Source organism: Rhinopithecus bieti, unplaced genomic scaffold, assembly GCF_001698545.2.
Source record: "Rhinopithecus bieti isolate Rb0 unplaced genomic scaffold, ASM169854v2 scaffold_61465, whole genome shotgun sequence".
In the NCBI taxonomy this organism is placed as follows: Eukaryota; Metazoa; Chordata; class Mammalia; order Primates; family Cercopithecidae; genus Rhinopithecus; species Rhinopithecus bieti.
Window position 1 is genome coordinate 1,036,917 of NW_016824041.1, and position 16,639 is coordinate 1,053,555.

At 41.9% G+C, this 16,639-nt stretch overlaps 1 protein-coding gene across 3 annotated transcripts in view; it reads left to right on the forward strand.

The window, feature by feature from the left end:
• The first annotated feature begins 14,758 nt into the window (after positions 1–14,758).
• The window catches only part of LOC108522000 (N-acetyllactosaminide beta-1,6-N-acetylglucosaminyl-transferase-like), a 31,994-nt gene continuing 30,113 nt past the window's right edge, over positions 14,759–16,639 (forward strand). For 2 of the 3 annotated variants that reach the window (XR_001883333.1, XR_001883334.1), the window contains exon 1: positions 14,759–14,921. Coding sequence is in view for 1 of the 3 variants with exons in the window: in XM_017862099.1 (XP_017717588.1) it covers positions 14,883–14,921; positions 15,849–15,930 (121 nt within the window). In the remaining 2 variants the exon portion in view is untranslated. Of the gene's footprint in view, positions 14,922–15,848; positions 15,931–16,639 lie in introns of all 3 variants that reach the window. The other variant, XM_017862099.1, reaches the window with a different exon arrangement.

The following is a 16,639-nucleotide window of genomic DNA, read 5'->3' on the forward strand; positions in this document are numbered from 1 at the left end:
CCTCGTGAACATAACACTAAGCAGGAATGGCTGCGTGCTAGAGTCAACCTCTGGGCATCTCTTGGCAGTTTTAGTTCTTGCTGCTTTCTTGATTGCCATGTCCAATATTAGGCTTTATTGTTGGGGATCACACAATTAAGTTTTAAATAGAACCTCAGATCTTTGAACCAGATTACTCCATCATATTCAAAGTGTTCTAATAAAAGAAGGAGAATGCTAGGATAATACTGTTCTAGGAAAACTAAGAATTAGGTTTCTTTTGAAGAAGGAATCTTTTATAAACACATTAACTTTGTTCACCGCACTGTGCTCAACCAGACGAATTACTGAAACAAGCTTTCTGGGTAATTCACCACTTTCCTTTAAAACAAAGGCTACCTGAATGGAGAATAGATTCTTGTTTCTGCAGTTTTCATACACTAGCATTTTTGGGTTTACTCAGGCAAAGCTCCTGTATATAGATAAATTCACTAACAAGGAAACAGGATATGCTTAAGACAGAATTCACTTGGTCTGTTTCTCAGTAAAAGGACCTCGGGGAAATAGAAACATTTTCTCCACTATATGCCAGAATGTAGGACTGGTCCCTATGTATGTCTTCCATTGAGAACACTGAAAATCTGCGGAAGGAATGGAGATATTGCATTCAAGAGAGGTGCTATCACAGTAGATCTAGTCTGAAAGTATGGAACCTTTCCTCTTCTGCGCACCCCTCTCCCTGATATTACTCTTACTTGCACATAAGTAGAGGACCATAATTCTATCCTGTGAGGCTTTTAATTGGAACCGTAGTATGCTCTGGAGTAGCTTTACAATGCCTGGTACTGAGCTAGGGCTCGATTTTCTAAAAAGCCTTCAATTGTAGATGAGGCATCTCTTTATTTATCCCTCATTCATCCATCCATTCATTCATTCAGCCATACAATTCAATAAAGCATTTTCTTGAGCGTCTCGTTATGCACAGGAACATGGACTGAAACAGAAGGAAACACCAAGAGCTTTTTTCACTCTAAAATCTTGGGCAATAATGTCAACACCAGAAAGCCTCCTCTGGAGGAATCTTGTCAGAGGTCATTGTATTTAATACAGGGAATGCACAGGGCTGTGTGGCCTATGTGATACCAGACCCAGGAGATCGAGTCATCACAAATTGAAAGCGTTGAATCCAGAGATTATTTCCGACAGAGAGGGAGAAAGGGAGGAGAGGGAGAGAGGGCTGTTGTGTTCCCAAGCCATTCTGGTATTCCTTTATGTATCTAAGTTTCATTCAAACCTCACACAGTCTTCTGAGGACCTTATATAATTACTTCCCATTTGCAGATGAGAGTAAACTGAGGCTTAGCAAAGAGTAATGAGCAGGCAGGGAAACAATTCTCTGGTGAGAATTGACTCTGTTACTGGTCTTCTCGGTTCATTTCCTGAGGGGATGTTACTGATGAGAAGGTGAAATAAAGCCTATTAGTTATACCAGAGTAGGTAGATTTTAAGAATGGGTCTCAGTGTTTAATATTGAGAAGAACTCCTGTCAGCTCAGAAATAAAATGTGAAAGTCCTACTTTACTACTCCTGTAATTACTAAACCGTTGAGTTCTAAATATTTTATTTTATTCTAACAGAAAAGCAGTTACTACAATGGATGGACACATTTAATGAACAATTTTATTTTTTTGTTTCTAAAACTGTGCCTGTTGAATGTCACATCATATTTAAAAGGAAGACTTTGAAGTATAACGTTTTTCTTGCTACTGAAATAAATGGGAATTTGTTTTGGATGGTTTAAAGAGGAAGGAATTAGAAGGGCGGGTCACCACAAGCAACCCTCGAAGGCCCACAGCAGAGAGGCAGCCGCTAAGTGACCAAGACTCCAAGCACAGAATTACCATGGCTATAGAGACCTGGGGTCCCCCAAAATTCATGTGTTGGAACCCGAACCCTCAAAGTGAGTTATTGAGAGCCTTTGGTAAGGGGAAGTTTAGATGAGTCACGATGGGGATCGCCATGATGGGATGGAGTCCCCTTATAAGGAAGCTCTGGCTTGGGCCAGGGCGCGTGGCTCACCCTAACAACAGGTTGGGACCCGAGGCAGTGATCACCTGATGCTAGAGTCGCAGACCACCTGGCCAAGTATGGTGAAACCCCATCTCTGACGAAAAAAATATAAAAAACAGCGGGCTAGCGGCATCATGTGCCTATTTGAGGCTGAAGGCCATGAGAAATCGCTTGAACCAGGAGGTGGGATGGTTTGCAGTTGAACTGGAGAGTGCCCCACTGCACTCCAGTGCGGTGACAGAGCGACTTTGTCTCAAAAGCAAAATAGGGTGGGGGGATTAGGGAGTGTACTCAGGGTCAGCAGTGACAGTTAAAAATTGTCTCTTTTCAATTACTTCAATGGACGCACCTGAGAAGAAGAAACGTTGTTTTTACACTGGATGTTTCTTCATGTAGAACGATGAATTTTCTGGAATTGATGTTTACGATGCATGTTGTTGTCATCTCTCTTATGGTCTTGTAAACACTAAGTGTCGGAGAAGAGCAGGGTTGTGTTGGCTAGGGATGTTCTGACAGCCATGGGAATGTCCGGTGAAACTACGTTATCGTGATGTTTGTTTCAATTGAGTTCCAGTTGTTCTTGGAATAACTTAATATATTGGGTCCCGTTGGATACTGTGTATTTTATATGACAATTGGTTAAAAATCCCCTAAAGGGTATGTCTAACAAGGCAATTCTCCTGGTATTAAACAAAATTTACATTCATACATACATGCATACCTGTCTAAGAAACATCCATCCTCTGAAAAATCTTTACACTTTCCCATTGTGGGGTGTTGGGGCGAGTAACTGGGAGTGATAGAGAGAAGAGGACGCAATAAAAGATCAGTGTCATTTGAATTGGGTATAAATTTTTTTGGGGGGGGGGTAAGGATACAACTGTTTTTAAAATTTGAGACAGGAATAGGTTAACTTATTATTTACCTGCCTTTATTATTCATTTGAAAAAATCAAGATATACATTAGGAAAAAGTTTTATGTTAATATTACCATAGTTACTGATCAAGTGCCAACGTTTTTGAGCAGCATTTCAGTTGTAAGTTTGCTAAATATTGCCTCTAACAGACACATGGAAAATGATCAATACTAAAATTAAAAAAAAAAAAATCATTTAAAGGACATCTTATCCATCATATTTTTTTCAAATAAAATACTTTAAAACTAAAGTGAAAACATTTTAAACTATAAGAGTAAATACATACATGCTCATAAACATGGAAATAATGAAGAATATAGAATAGAAAGTACACTACTTTCTCCAGACGTAATCACTTATTTACTTTTTTGGTTTTTGTTTTTCTGAGACAGAGTCTCACTCTGTCAACCAGGCTAGAGTGCAGTGGCACAATCATGGCTCACTGCAGCCTCAACCTCCTGGGCTCAGGTGATCCTCCCACCTCAGCCTCCAAAGTAGCTGGGACCACAAGCATGCACCACCGCACCTGGCTAATTTTTGTGTTTTTTGTAGAGACAGGGTTTTGCCATGTTATCCTGCCTCATCTCAAACTCCTGGGCTCAAGTGGTCCACCTGCCTCAGCCTCCCAAAGTGCTGGACTACAGGCTTGAGCTACCACACCTGGTCATATCTGGTATATCTTCTTAAGTACCTTCTCAGTGTACTGATGTAGTCTATAGCAGTGCTGTCCAATAGAATTTCTGCAATGATAAAAATGTTCTACATCTGCACTGCCCAATATAATTGCCACTCACCCAAGCTATTGAGCTCTTGAAATGCAACTAGTATGACTGGGAAATATTCTTTTACATTTTATTTAGCTTTAATTTTAATTTTTTTTTCTTTGAGATAGAGTCTCACTCTGTCACCCAGGCTGGAGTGCAATGGCGCGATCTCGGCTCACTGCAACCTCTACCTCCTGGGTTCAAGTGATTCTCCTGCCTCAGTCTCCTGAGTAGTTGGGACTACAGGTGCATGCCACCACACCCGGCTAACTTTTGTGTTTTTAGTAGAGGGGATTTTGCCATGTTGGCCAGGCTGGTCTCGAACTCCTGATCTCAGGTGATCCACCTGCCTCAGCCTCCCAAAGTGCTGGGATTACAGGTGTGAGCCACTGCACCTGGCCAACTTTAATTAATTTAGAAAACCACCTGTGACTAGTGGCTACCATTGGACAGCACAGTTATAGAAGCAAACATCAGTTATATGTATGTGCTTGTATATACAGTGGGAATACCATAAACACATAGATAATGCTGGCATATTTTTTCAAAATGAATTGATTACATAAATAAGAGAAATAATATATCTTTGCAACTTATTGTTTTAGACTTTTTTTTTTTTTAAGAGAGACTAAGTCTTGCTCTGTCACCCAGGATGGAGTGCAGTGGCATGATCGTGGCTCACTTCAGCCTCAAACTCCTGGGCTCAAGTGATCCTCCCATACAGCCTCCCAAGTAGCTAGGACTATAGGCGTGTACCACCATGCCTGGCTAATTTTTTTATTAATTTTTGTAGAGATGGGAGTCTCACGATATTTTCCAGGCTGGTCTCAAACTCCTGGTCTCTAGCGATCCTCCCACCATGGACTCCTAAAGTGCTGGGATTATAGTCGTGAGCTACTGCACCTGCCCATATGCAATTTTAAATAGTAGCAGTGGTAGCAGCTTCCCTTGTGTTGTTTCCAACATTAAAAATCACATTGAATTACTGTTGTTGGAGATTTGATATAGCTTTTTAGTAGATACCTTTTATTGAGTTAAGAATTACAGTAGCAGAAAATAAATATAAATGTTATGATTCTAATTTTTAAAATCCCAGTTGCTATTTCTTTTTTGTTGGCTGATATAATTATGGGTGACAATGTGTTGTTGTTTTTATTTTTTTCCCCACATATTAATTCAAAAGGTAAGGGAAAAGGTTACTGCTCCTGCCTTTCTTTTTTTAACAGCTAGAATTGAGTACAGTGGCATTTGCCAAGCAAAAGATTGGAGCAGGGATCCATTTAAACAGAGAGCCACACAGTTGGAGCTTGGGAAACACAAATGCCTGAGCTGGAAGGTGCCTATTGTAACTTCTCCCTACACTGGATGGGATGGTTTAGGGATTCAGAGGTCAAGCCAATTGGAAAACACGTAAGTGGACAACCAACGAGGGCTGACTTCTGACTTTGCAACTAGGATGTCTTTGAGAGGAGGAGGACATGGGTGAAGCTGACTCTGCTCACCTTTCCATGAGGAACACCTACAAGCTCTGAAAGTGGTGGGAATCCACAGTGGCCGAATGGAAGGTCAACCTCGACAATCTTATTTGAGCCCAGGAAGCCCAACCTGCATCTCGGGAAGGATCTGGGGGGCTATAGGAGACGGGCTGGCAGAACAATCCAAAAGAGTTCCTGAGAAAGACAGGACTCAAAAACTGACATTCAACATCAAGTATCAAACTGCAGAAATGAGCCCAGGGCGTAATGTGATGGAGGACTCAGGATATTAGGAGAAGTCACTGAAAAAGTTAACGCCAGGTTAGTTCAAGTGAATAGTTTCAAGTTCAGGCCGTTGGCTGTAAGCCAGGCAAAAATGAAGGTTTTAGAAGACTTTTTAAAAAAAGTTTAATTTTGAAATAATTTTAGACTTAGAGAAAAGTTATAAAAACCATACAGAGTTCTCAATCTTTGACTCAGTTTCTCCTTATGTCAGCATCTTACAGAAACAAAGTTCTATTATCAAAATCAGTTTTGCTGTGTTTTTAATTCTATGTTGGCTGTGTGTTGAGAGTTGGTAACAGCTGCCATTTACCTTTGCACAGGACAGACGAGATAGGTAAGGTGAGTCCCAATAATATGTAGAGACATCGGAGTAGACCAAATGACAGTAAGGGATTGGTCTCAAGTGATATTTCCTGGTGAAAATTGTACTATGGTGGTATAGACTGAATATTCATGCCCCGCCTCCAAATTAATATTCTGAAACCTTATCACCAAGGTGACAGTATTAGCAGGTGGGGCCTTTGGGGTGTTTGGATTACTGGCCTTATAAAGGAGTCCCCAGAAAGCCACCTCCTTCCATCATGTGACAACAGAGCATGAAGGTGTAATCTAAGAACTAAGAAGTTGGATTCACCAGACACTACATCTGCTGGCATCTTGAACTGTAAGAGATACATTTCTGTTGTTTCTACGCCACCCAGCTTATGCTAATTTGTTACAGCAGCTAAACAGGCTGACATATGGAAAAGAAAATTCTCTATTCCATACTATGAAAATGAGATGAAAGAAAAGGACGGAAGAGAGAGAGAGAGAGAGCAAGTCCATAGTCACATCCCTCAGAAGACGGTGGAGAAGAAAGCAGATGTGTGGTGATGATGTAGCAGGACAAGCTGCAGACAAAACCCCTCAGACACCCAGTTAAAGAAGGAAGCAGTTTATTCATCCGGGAGCATGGGCAAGACTACTGTCTCAAGAGCTGAGCTCCCCAAGTGAGCAATTCCTGTCCCTTTTAAGGGCTCACAACTCTAAGGCAGTCCACTTGAGGGGGTCATGATCGATTGAGCAAGCAGCAGGTACTTGACTGGGGGCTGCATGCACCAGTAATTAGATCGGAACAGAACAGGACAAGAATTTTCACAGTGCTTATCTATACAATGTCTGTAATCTATAGATAACATAACCAATTAGGTCAGGGGTCGATCTTTAACTCCCAGGCCCAGGGTATGGTGCCGGGCTGTCTGCTTGAGGATTTCATTTCTGCCTTTTAGTTTTTACTTCTTCTTTCTTTGGAGGCAGAAATTGGGCGTAAGACAGTATGAGGGTGGACTCCTCCCTTAATGACAACAGGACTTGTATCTTACAAATCACGGCCAGAAAACCAAGATTCAGATTCATTTTCTCAGGATTTTCCTAAGAAGGTTTAATGAGTCTTAAACAGGAGGAAAACCATTGATTCCTGCCATGTCTGTGCTTTTAACCTCTGGTGCTTAATACTTTTGGTGAGCTCCTTCCACATACCCTGAGCCAGTGAGCTGAGGTAATGGTGTAATTAGCATTCACACAGTGGCTTTCAAAGAGAACCCAGCAGAAAGTATTCAAGTTAGACTTTCCAGTAGCTGGGCTGCTTATCAGCAATGACCCAGTGGAAAAGGAATGGTTTAAAGAGCAACCACGGTTAACAGCATGAGATTCTTTTGAAAGCACAGTGACTTGAGAACCATATAGGCTGCCAGAGACAGACTTGAAAAGGGAGGAAACTTACTAAAACACTGGTTTCTTTTTTTTTTTTTTTTTTGAGACGGAGTCTCGCTCTGTCGCCCGGGCTGGAGTGCAGTGGCCGGATCTCAGCTCACTGCAAGCTCCGCCTCCCGGGTTTACACCATTCTCCTGCCTCAGCCTCCCGAGTAGCTGGGACTACAGGCGCCCGCCACCTCGCCCGGCTAGTTTTTTGTATTTTTTAGTAGAGACGGGGTTTCACCGTGTTAGCCAGGATGGTCTCGATCTCCTGACCTCGTGATCCGCCTGTCTCGGCCTCCCAAAGTGCTGAGATTACAGGCTTGAGCCAACGCGCCCGGCCGCATGGAAGCTTTTCTATCTGGATATGTGACTGAGAAATTTTGCTAAGGAATGGTGGGAACTGGAGGAAAGGTTATTTGAAAACTTCCGCAAATATAAAATGGAGGTAAAAACCTAACATTGTGTTTTCATAGGATTTTTGAGCAGGAATATTCCATTTGTTCTTTTATGTCTTTAACAAACTGCGAGGTTCACATTCTTGGTATATAGCTATGTGTTAAGACTGACAGGTCCTCACAAGGAACAGCTGATTCCGGTTAAGCACATTACAAAGGGGTCGGTTTTTTACTTGGCATCATTTTCTCCTTTTTTTTTTTTTGAGATAGAGTCTTGCTCTGTCACCCAGTTTGGAGTGCAGTGGCGCAGTCTCAGCTCATTGCAACCTCTGCCTCCAGGTTCAAGCCATTCTTCTGCCTCAGGCTCCAGAGTAGCTGGGATTACAGGTGCCCACCACCACACCTGGCTAATTTTTTGTATTTTTAGTAGAGACGGGGTTTCACTATGTTGGCCAGGCTGGTCTCAAACTCCTGACCCCATGATCCGCCTGCCTCAGCCTCCCAAAGTGCTGAGATTACAGGCGTGAGCCACCGCACCCAGCCCATTTTATCCTCTTGAAGCTTTCTTTGGAATATTTGACTCACATATGTGTAAAGCCATGCATTTGTTTTTGTTTACTTGCAAATACTTAAGCACCTCCTCCTACCTGCCAGGCACTTGGCTGACTGTTGAAGATTAACAGAGACAAAATCTTGCCCTGGTAGAACTCATTACAAAACTATCTTTGTAAATTTCAAAGACCACTTTGTATTTTGTTTTCTTGCAAAAGGATGTAAAGGATTCTGAATGATCTATCCTTAGTGTTTGTCACTCGTTCTATTACTTGAAGTAAATTAAATATGATCTCTCCTGATTAGTCACTATTAATTAAGAAGGAAAAAAGATCCTTTATATTCAAATGGGAGATTGATAGGGAAATTACAAAATATACCAACCAACAAGGAAATTTTAGATAGTCATTAAGTCTGTGAAGAAAATAAAACAGGGTGCGGTGATATAGGTCACCAGAACTGGGGGTGAGGGCTTTAGATTAGCCTGTCAGGGAAGGCCTCTCGACCGAAGAGACATTTTCAGACTGCAGTTTTGCCATCTGCAAGTGATCACAAAAGCTGTGACTGGACGTTAGGACTTGCCTTTACCATTGTGTTCCCTGGTTTTAGCAAAAGTTCAGCCAATCCTTAAGGGTTCCTTTGGGTAAAAACTGGTTCCAGCGCTTGTGCAGGGAAAGGTTAAGAAGGGCCTGGAACATATTATTGCTCCCGAAGAGTAGTGCTCAAAGATTAAGGAGAATATGTCAAAAGGCACAGGAATCCCCTTGAAGGGGCTCCTATAAGCAAAATCTGGAACACTTTTAGCATCAAAACGAACGATGATAGTAATAGACTGTAATTCAGTAAATAAAATAAGAATTCATTAATATATACATGCGTGTGTGTGTGTTATATATGTATATGTGTGCATATATATTAAATAAATTGTATAAGAGACCACTGACATGGATTGAGTTTTTGCAGCAAGCCCAAGGACCTCTTGAGCCCCAGAGGTCAAGGCTGCGATGAGCTGTGATAGCTCCAACGCACTCCAGCCTGGGCGCACAGCAAGACCCTGTCTCAAAAAATATATAAATAAATAAAAATAAATAAACCCCAAGAAAGTAAAAGAGCAGAAATTACAAAGAAAGCAGAAATTAATGAAATAGAAAACAACCACGCAATGAAGACTACTCACAAAGCCAAGGGTTAGTTCTTTGTTACTCAGAGATCTCATGAATTATAAGTTTCTTCATCCCCTCCTCTCTCCCACTGAAACTCATACTGAAACTTGGATATAAATACTTTGATTAATATTATTGAAATAAGTGACTTCAATCTATGAACCAAAGAACAAACTATCAAGCAAAGAGACAAACTTCAGATGAGTGTGTGTGTGTTTGTGTGTGTGTGAAAATGTGTCTAAGCCATTGTTATAGCATATTGAAATTAATGACAACAGCTAGAACTGAGGTCAAAGAAAAGTTAAGTTCCACATAAATGGAGTTGGACATCCCCACTAGGGATTACTGAGAGATAGCAAAACCAACCTTATTAAATCAACCATAATTCTCTAACCCAGAGACAAGCAAACTTTTTCTGTAAAGGGACAGAGTAAATATTTTAGGCTTTGTGGATCACACAGTTTCTGTTGCATAGAGAACTACAATTACAGCAGTTTCTGTTGTCATTGTTCTAATGCCATTAGGGTCATAGACAAACTGTGAATGTGGCTGTGTTCCAATAAAACTTTATCTACAGCCCGGGGCTGTCGCCTGTTGACCCCTGCTCTAAACATTTCTTCTTCCTCAATATAAGTCTCAGTCCAAAGAGGATGAAAGATCATCATCCTAAATGTGAATTATCAGCCTAACGAGAAGGCTAGCCCTGTCCCCCAACCTACGACCTCCAGCCGAGTTAAGGAATCAGAGAATAACTTGAAAAAAAAGAATGTGCAGAAAGGGAAGACTGGCATCTGCTACTCTAGCTAGATCTTCACCCAAGGAATGAAATTACAGTACTGCACTTCGTGTAGGTGAGCAAGGAAGATGAGCTAGATAAAGTTGGCAGGGCAGAGAGATGGCAAAATGGAGAGAGAGAAGCAGCAACTGTTTGGTATGACAAAGTCATGTGAGGTTCCCCTGGCTCCAGGGAACACAATGGAAGGAAACTGGACTTGATCAGTTCTGCCCTAATTATACAGAGAGGGGCTTGCAGCCTGCCCAGAAGACTACCCAGTAGTCAGTTGTGGGAGAGTTTGAGCCAGGTCCTGACATCCCATGTCAGAGAACTTGGACAATATAGAAGCTGCTGGGTTCTGCCAAGGATACACACCCAAGAGAGAGCATGCTGGTGACCTGCCATGCAGTGGTTATCCATAGCCAGTTGTGGTGGGAAAGACAAGTAGCCACAACCAACAAAGTGCCTTGCGAGCAGCCAGATTACTCAAATATTCATTTGTTCCTGAGAGATGTCCTGTGGTATCAGAAAGACTCTGGCTTGATTTCTGCTATCGCTTGGTAGTTGTGTGATTTGGACATGAAAATTACTCTCACAGCTCTTCATCTCCTCATAAAATGGAAGATGATAATACCTCATAGAGGGGCTGTGAGGATTAAACTTTGTAATATAGGTGTACTAGTCCATTCTCACACTGCTATAAAGAAATACTTGAGACTGGGTAATTTATAAAGAAAAGAGGTTTAATTGACTCCTGCTTCTGCAGGCTGTATGGGAAGCATAGTGTCTTCTGTTTCTGGGGAGGCCTCAGGAAGCTTCCAAGCATGGTGGAAGGCAAAGAGGGAGTGAGGCACTTCATGTGGCCAGAGTAGGAGGAAGAGAGAGAGCAGGGAGGTGCCACACACTTTTAAACAACCAGATCTCACGATAACTCACTCACTATCATTAAAGCAGCACCAAAGGGATGGTGTAAATAATTCATGAGAACTCTGCCCTCATGATCCAATCACCTCCCACTAGGCCCCCACTTTCAACACTGGGGATTACAATTCAACATGAGGTTTGGTGGGGGCACAAATCCAAACCATATCATTCTACCTCTGGCCCCCCAAATTTCATGTCCTCACATTGCAAAATACAATTATCCCTTCTCAACTGTTACCTCAAAGTCTTAACTCATGCCAGTATTAACTCAAAAGTTCAAAGTCCGAAGTCTCATCTGAGACAAGGCAAGTCCCTTCCACCTATGAGCCTGTAAAATAAAAAACAAATTAGTTACTTCCCAAATTACAATGGCATTGGGTAAATACCCCTGTTCCAAAAGGGAGAAATCAACCAAAAGAAAAGGGCTATAGGCCCCACACAAGTCTGAAACCCAGCAGGGCAGTCATTAAATCTTAAGGCTCCAGAATAACCTCCCTTGATTCCATGTCTCACATCCAGGGCACACTGGTACAAGGAGTGGGCTCCCAAAGAAAGCCTTGGGCAGCTCTGCCTCTATGACTCAAAAGGGTTTGGGCCCTGCAACTGCTCTCATGGGCTGGCATTGAGTGCCTGCAGATTTTTCAGGTGCAGGGTGCAAGCTCCTGGTAGATCTACTATTCTGGAGTCTGAAGGATGGTGGCCCTCTTCTCATAGCTTCACTAGTCAGTGCTTCAGTGGGGACTTTGTGTGGGGGCTGCAACCCCACATTTCTCTTCTGCACTCCCCTATTAGAGGTTCTCCATGAGGGCTCCACCCCTGCAGCAGGCTTCTGCTTGAACATCTGGGTTTTTCCATACATCCTCTGAAATCTAGGCAGAGGCTTCCAAGCCTCATCTCTTGTACTCTGGACACCCACAGGCTTAACATCACGTGGAAGCTGCCAAGACTTACAGTTTTCTCTCTCTGATGTAATGGCCTGAGCTGTATCTTGGTCCCTTTGAGCCAAGGCTGGAGCTGGAGCAGCTGGGATGCAGGGAGCAGTGTCCTAAGACTGCACAGGGGAGTGAGGCCCTGGGCCTGGCCCATAAAACCATTCAGTCCTCCTAGGCCTCTGGGCCTGTGATGAGAGGGGCTGCGGCAGGTCTCTGAAATACCTTTGAGGCCTTTTCCTCATTGTCTTGGATATTAGTACTTGGCTCCTTTTTATTATGCAAACTTTTGCAGCCTGCTTGAATTCCTCCCCTGAAAATGGGCTTATCTTTTCTACAACATCACCAGCCTGCAAATTTTCCAAACTTTTACACTCTGCTTCCTTATTGAATATAAGTTCTAGTTTCAGGTCATTTATTTGTTTACACATATAAGCATATGTTGTTACAAGCAGCCAGGCCACAACTTGAACTCTTTGCTGCTTAGCAATTTCTTCTGCCGGATACCCTAAACCATCACTCTCAAGTTCAAAGTTCCACAGATTTCCTAGGGCAGGGGTACAATGCAGCCACATTCTTTCCCAAGGTGTAACAAAAAAGACCTTTGCTCCAGTTCCTAATAAGACCCTGATTTCCATCTGAGACCTCATCAGTTTGGCCATCTCTGTCCATATCACTATCACCATTTTGGTCACAAGTCTCTAGGAAGTTCCAAACTTTCCATCATCTTCCTGCCTTCTTCTGAGCCTTCCACACTCTTCCAACCTCTGCTCATTACTCAATTTCCAAAGCTGCTTCCATATTTTCAGTATCTTCATAGCAATGCCCCACTTCTCAGTACCAATTTTCTGTATTAGTCCATTCTTGCATTGCTACAAAGAAATACCTGAGACTGGGTAATGTATAAAGAAAAGAGGTTTAATTGGCTTATGGTTCTGCAGGCTATACAGAAAGTATAGTGGCTTCTGCTTCTGGGGAGGCCTCAGGAAGCTTCCAATCTTGGCGGAAGGCAAAGGGGAAGTGAGGCATTTCAGGTAGCCAGAGTAGGAGGAAGAGGGAGAGAGGCAGAGAGGTGCCACATACTTTTAAACAACCAGAAGTCACAATAATTCACTCACTCACTATCACAAAAGCAGCACCAAGGGGATGGTGCTGACCTGTTCATAAGAACTCCGTCCCCATGATCCAATCACCTCCTGCCAGGCCCCTCCTCCAACACTGGGGGTTACAGTTTGACATGAAATTTAGTACAGTGGCTGGCTCCTAGAAATAACTCAATGAATTTGCTGTTGTTTTGCTGTCATTGTCATCATCAATATCATAGAAAAAGCAGGAGGGAGAAAAAAGAGATAAAAGGGGCTACAAATGCAAAGGATATCTAGAGTGCATTAAAGGATAGAATTTATAATAATTAGAAAATAGTAGGCCTGGCACCACAGCTCACACCTGTAATCCCAGCACTGTGGTAGGAGGATTTCTTGAGCTCAAGAGTTTGAGACAGCCTGGGAAACATGGCAATATCCTGTCTCTAACAAGAAAAAAACAAAAAATTAGCTGGACAAGGTGGCATATGCCCATCATCCCAGCTACTCAGAAGGCTGAGGCAGGAGGCTTCCTTGAGCCCAGAAGGTTGAGGTTGCAGTGAGCTGTGATCACAACACTGTATCCCAGCCTGGGTGACAGAGTGAGACCCTGTCTCAAAATAATAATAATATTTATTATGTGATTTGGGGAGTCATCAAGAAGCACTTATCTTCATATAGCTTATTAAAGAAGGCAGAGAAAACATATTAACTTTTAGAAAAACTAATAAAAATTAAAAGAGAGTTGGGCTGGCTGGGCATGGTAGCTCAGCTACCATGGATTACATATAATCCCAGCACTTTGGGAGGCTGAGGCAGGTGGATCACCTGAGGTCAGGAATTTGAGACCAGCCTGACTAATATGATGAAACCCCATCTCCACTAAAAATACAAAAATTAGCTGGGCATGGTGGTGTGTACCTGTAATCCTGGCTACTCAAGAGGATGAGACAGGAGAATTACTTGAACCCAGGAGGCAGATGTTGCAGTGAGCCAAGATCACACCACTGCACTCCAGTCTGGGCAACAGAGTAAGACTCCATTTCAAAAAAAAGAGAGAGAGAGCGAGTTGGCCCATAAAGAAACGCACTCTAGTTATCTGGAAAATTCACATGAGGATACATGAGTCTACCTGTAAAAGCAATAGTTTGAAATTGTATGAATAATCAAAATTATTAATATATGTGAGTAACAGGTCATGTTAAAACTTAGTTCCTAATCCTCCACGATCTACAGCAGTTTATATGGAAACTGTCTCCTCTAAAATCCACAGCCAGTTGTGGGGAGATTTTGCCATCCAATGTCGCAGGACCCTTCAAAAACTAAATGAATGAGGGAAATGAGTCACTCATTCAATTATTCATTGGAAGAATCAGCTGAGTACCCAAATGTGCCAGGCACTATGCTGAGCACTTTGGATAAAAACTCTTAAGACCTGGCTATGCCTTAATGCAGTATTCTTACTTGAATGGACAGAAATCTGGAAGGATCCGCCTGCTTAAAAGGTTAGGAATGATAAGCAAGATGGGAAATTACTTGAATATTCCAGATATGCATACTGAGGGAGAAGTTAGCCACAAAAGGAGGGGTGGATACAGAGAGGTATGTAATTTTACACAATTATGACAAATTAGATGATTCAACAATAGAAACAGGAAATGGGAACTAACCCTTTACCCATCTCCCCAGTTACAGCCACAAAAGACAGAAAGGAGGGTGAGTCACACTGAGTAGCCTTGGTAGCCCAGCCTGGATGAGGATGCATTGACTAAAAGATCAGAACATTCACAGAGCAAGAAGTAAGAAACATCACAGAACTGACACTCAACTGAGGAATGGCCAGGCATCAAAATAAGCAAATGGGATCTGGAAAAGTGAGTGAAACTGATAAAGTGACCAAATGTAGAGACTTGTAGAGAAGCAAAATGTTTTAGAAATTGATTTATTTCTTTAACTCTTAAAGAAGAATTCTTTCTCTCCACCCTTCTACCCCAAGGTGTCAAAAACTAAACTGAAGTTTTGGAGCAGTTATCTTTGTATCATTACTCTTCAAATTATAATCATAGTCACAGTATTACACAATGGGTATGTAAGTCAACCAGACTGTGGTCAAATGATGATGTAGGCGGTGAATATCAAGCCCTTTCCTGACTGCACATCTGTGACACAGCCCTAAATGGGAAGATGGTGCAAGTGTTGCTAAGTGCTGTATCCACAATGTTTGGAATAGATTCTTGCCCTTACTATGTGCTAGAGAACCACTATATCACAACTCCTTTGTCCACGGAAGAAGTTGCATTCCCTTTGGCATCAGTCAAGATTTTGATATTTTGAACAGCTTTTCCAAGCTATTTACATGCTTCAAAAAGTCTACTGTATTCACATTGGAGTGCTTCTCAAATGCATTTATATCCTCACAGTCTGAGTATATTATTTATGGGGCAAATCCAGGCTCCAGGCAGACCTGGCCTGCATGAAAGATCTTATAGCATCAGCTGTTCAGTGGGGATATGTCATTAACATTGGTGATCGCGATTTCCCCCTAAAAACCAACAGGGAGATAGTTCAGTATTTGAAAACAATGAATTGGACAAATATTACACCTAATTTAGTGTCTGTTCTGAATTCTACTGAAAGGATCAAATATACCCATAGAGAGTACAGAACCAGAGCACTAGCTTTTGTCCTAAAGAAGTGTAAAAAGAAGAGCCCACCTCCACGTCAACTCAAAATCCCCTTTGGCTCAACTTATGTTGCCCTTACAAGGGAATTTGTCCATTTTGCTCTTTATGATAAAATAGCCTTTGAGTTACTCCAGTGCTCTCAAGATACCTACAGTCCAGATGAACGTTTCTGGATTCCAGAAACTCAACAATATTCCAGGTTAGTGTGGTTTCCTTTCTCATTTCTTTTTTGTTAATTTTTTTTTTTTTTTTTTTTTTTTTTTTTTTTTTTTTTTTTTTTTGAGATAAAGTCTCCCTCCAGCACTCAGGCTGGGATGCAGTGGAATGATCCCAGCTCACTGCAACCTCCGCCTCCTGGGTTCAAGCGATTCTCCTGCCTCACCCTTCCAAGTAGCTGGCATTACAAGCATGTGCCATCACACCAGGCTAATTTTTGCAATTTTAGTAGAGATGGGGTTTCGCCACTTTGGTCAGGCTGGTCTCAAACTCCTGGGCTCAAGTGATCCACCCACCTCGGCCTCCTAAAGTGCTGGCATTACAGGCATGAGCCATTGCACCCAACCAATTTTTATTTTTCAATGAAGGTGATGTATAATTATGATTTTAAAATCAAATATTATTAAAAGCCTTCTTATAACAAAGATTTATGGCCTTATGCCCTGCTTCTCCCCATGTGCAGTCCCAATTCACAAAAAAAAACTATCGGATTTTAGCTGTTCCTCCTATCAGTGACTACTATGCAAAGAACATGCTTACACTGCCATTTCTTGACACATTAATTTTAATATTAGGTAGCAATATCCTGTTATAGTGATTAAGAATGTTTATATCCTCTACCCACAAACTTTCCTTCACTTATCTCTTTTAATATTCAACTCTTCTTTTTGTTGTTGTTTTTTGAGACAGTC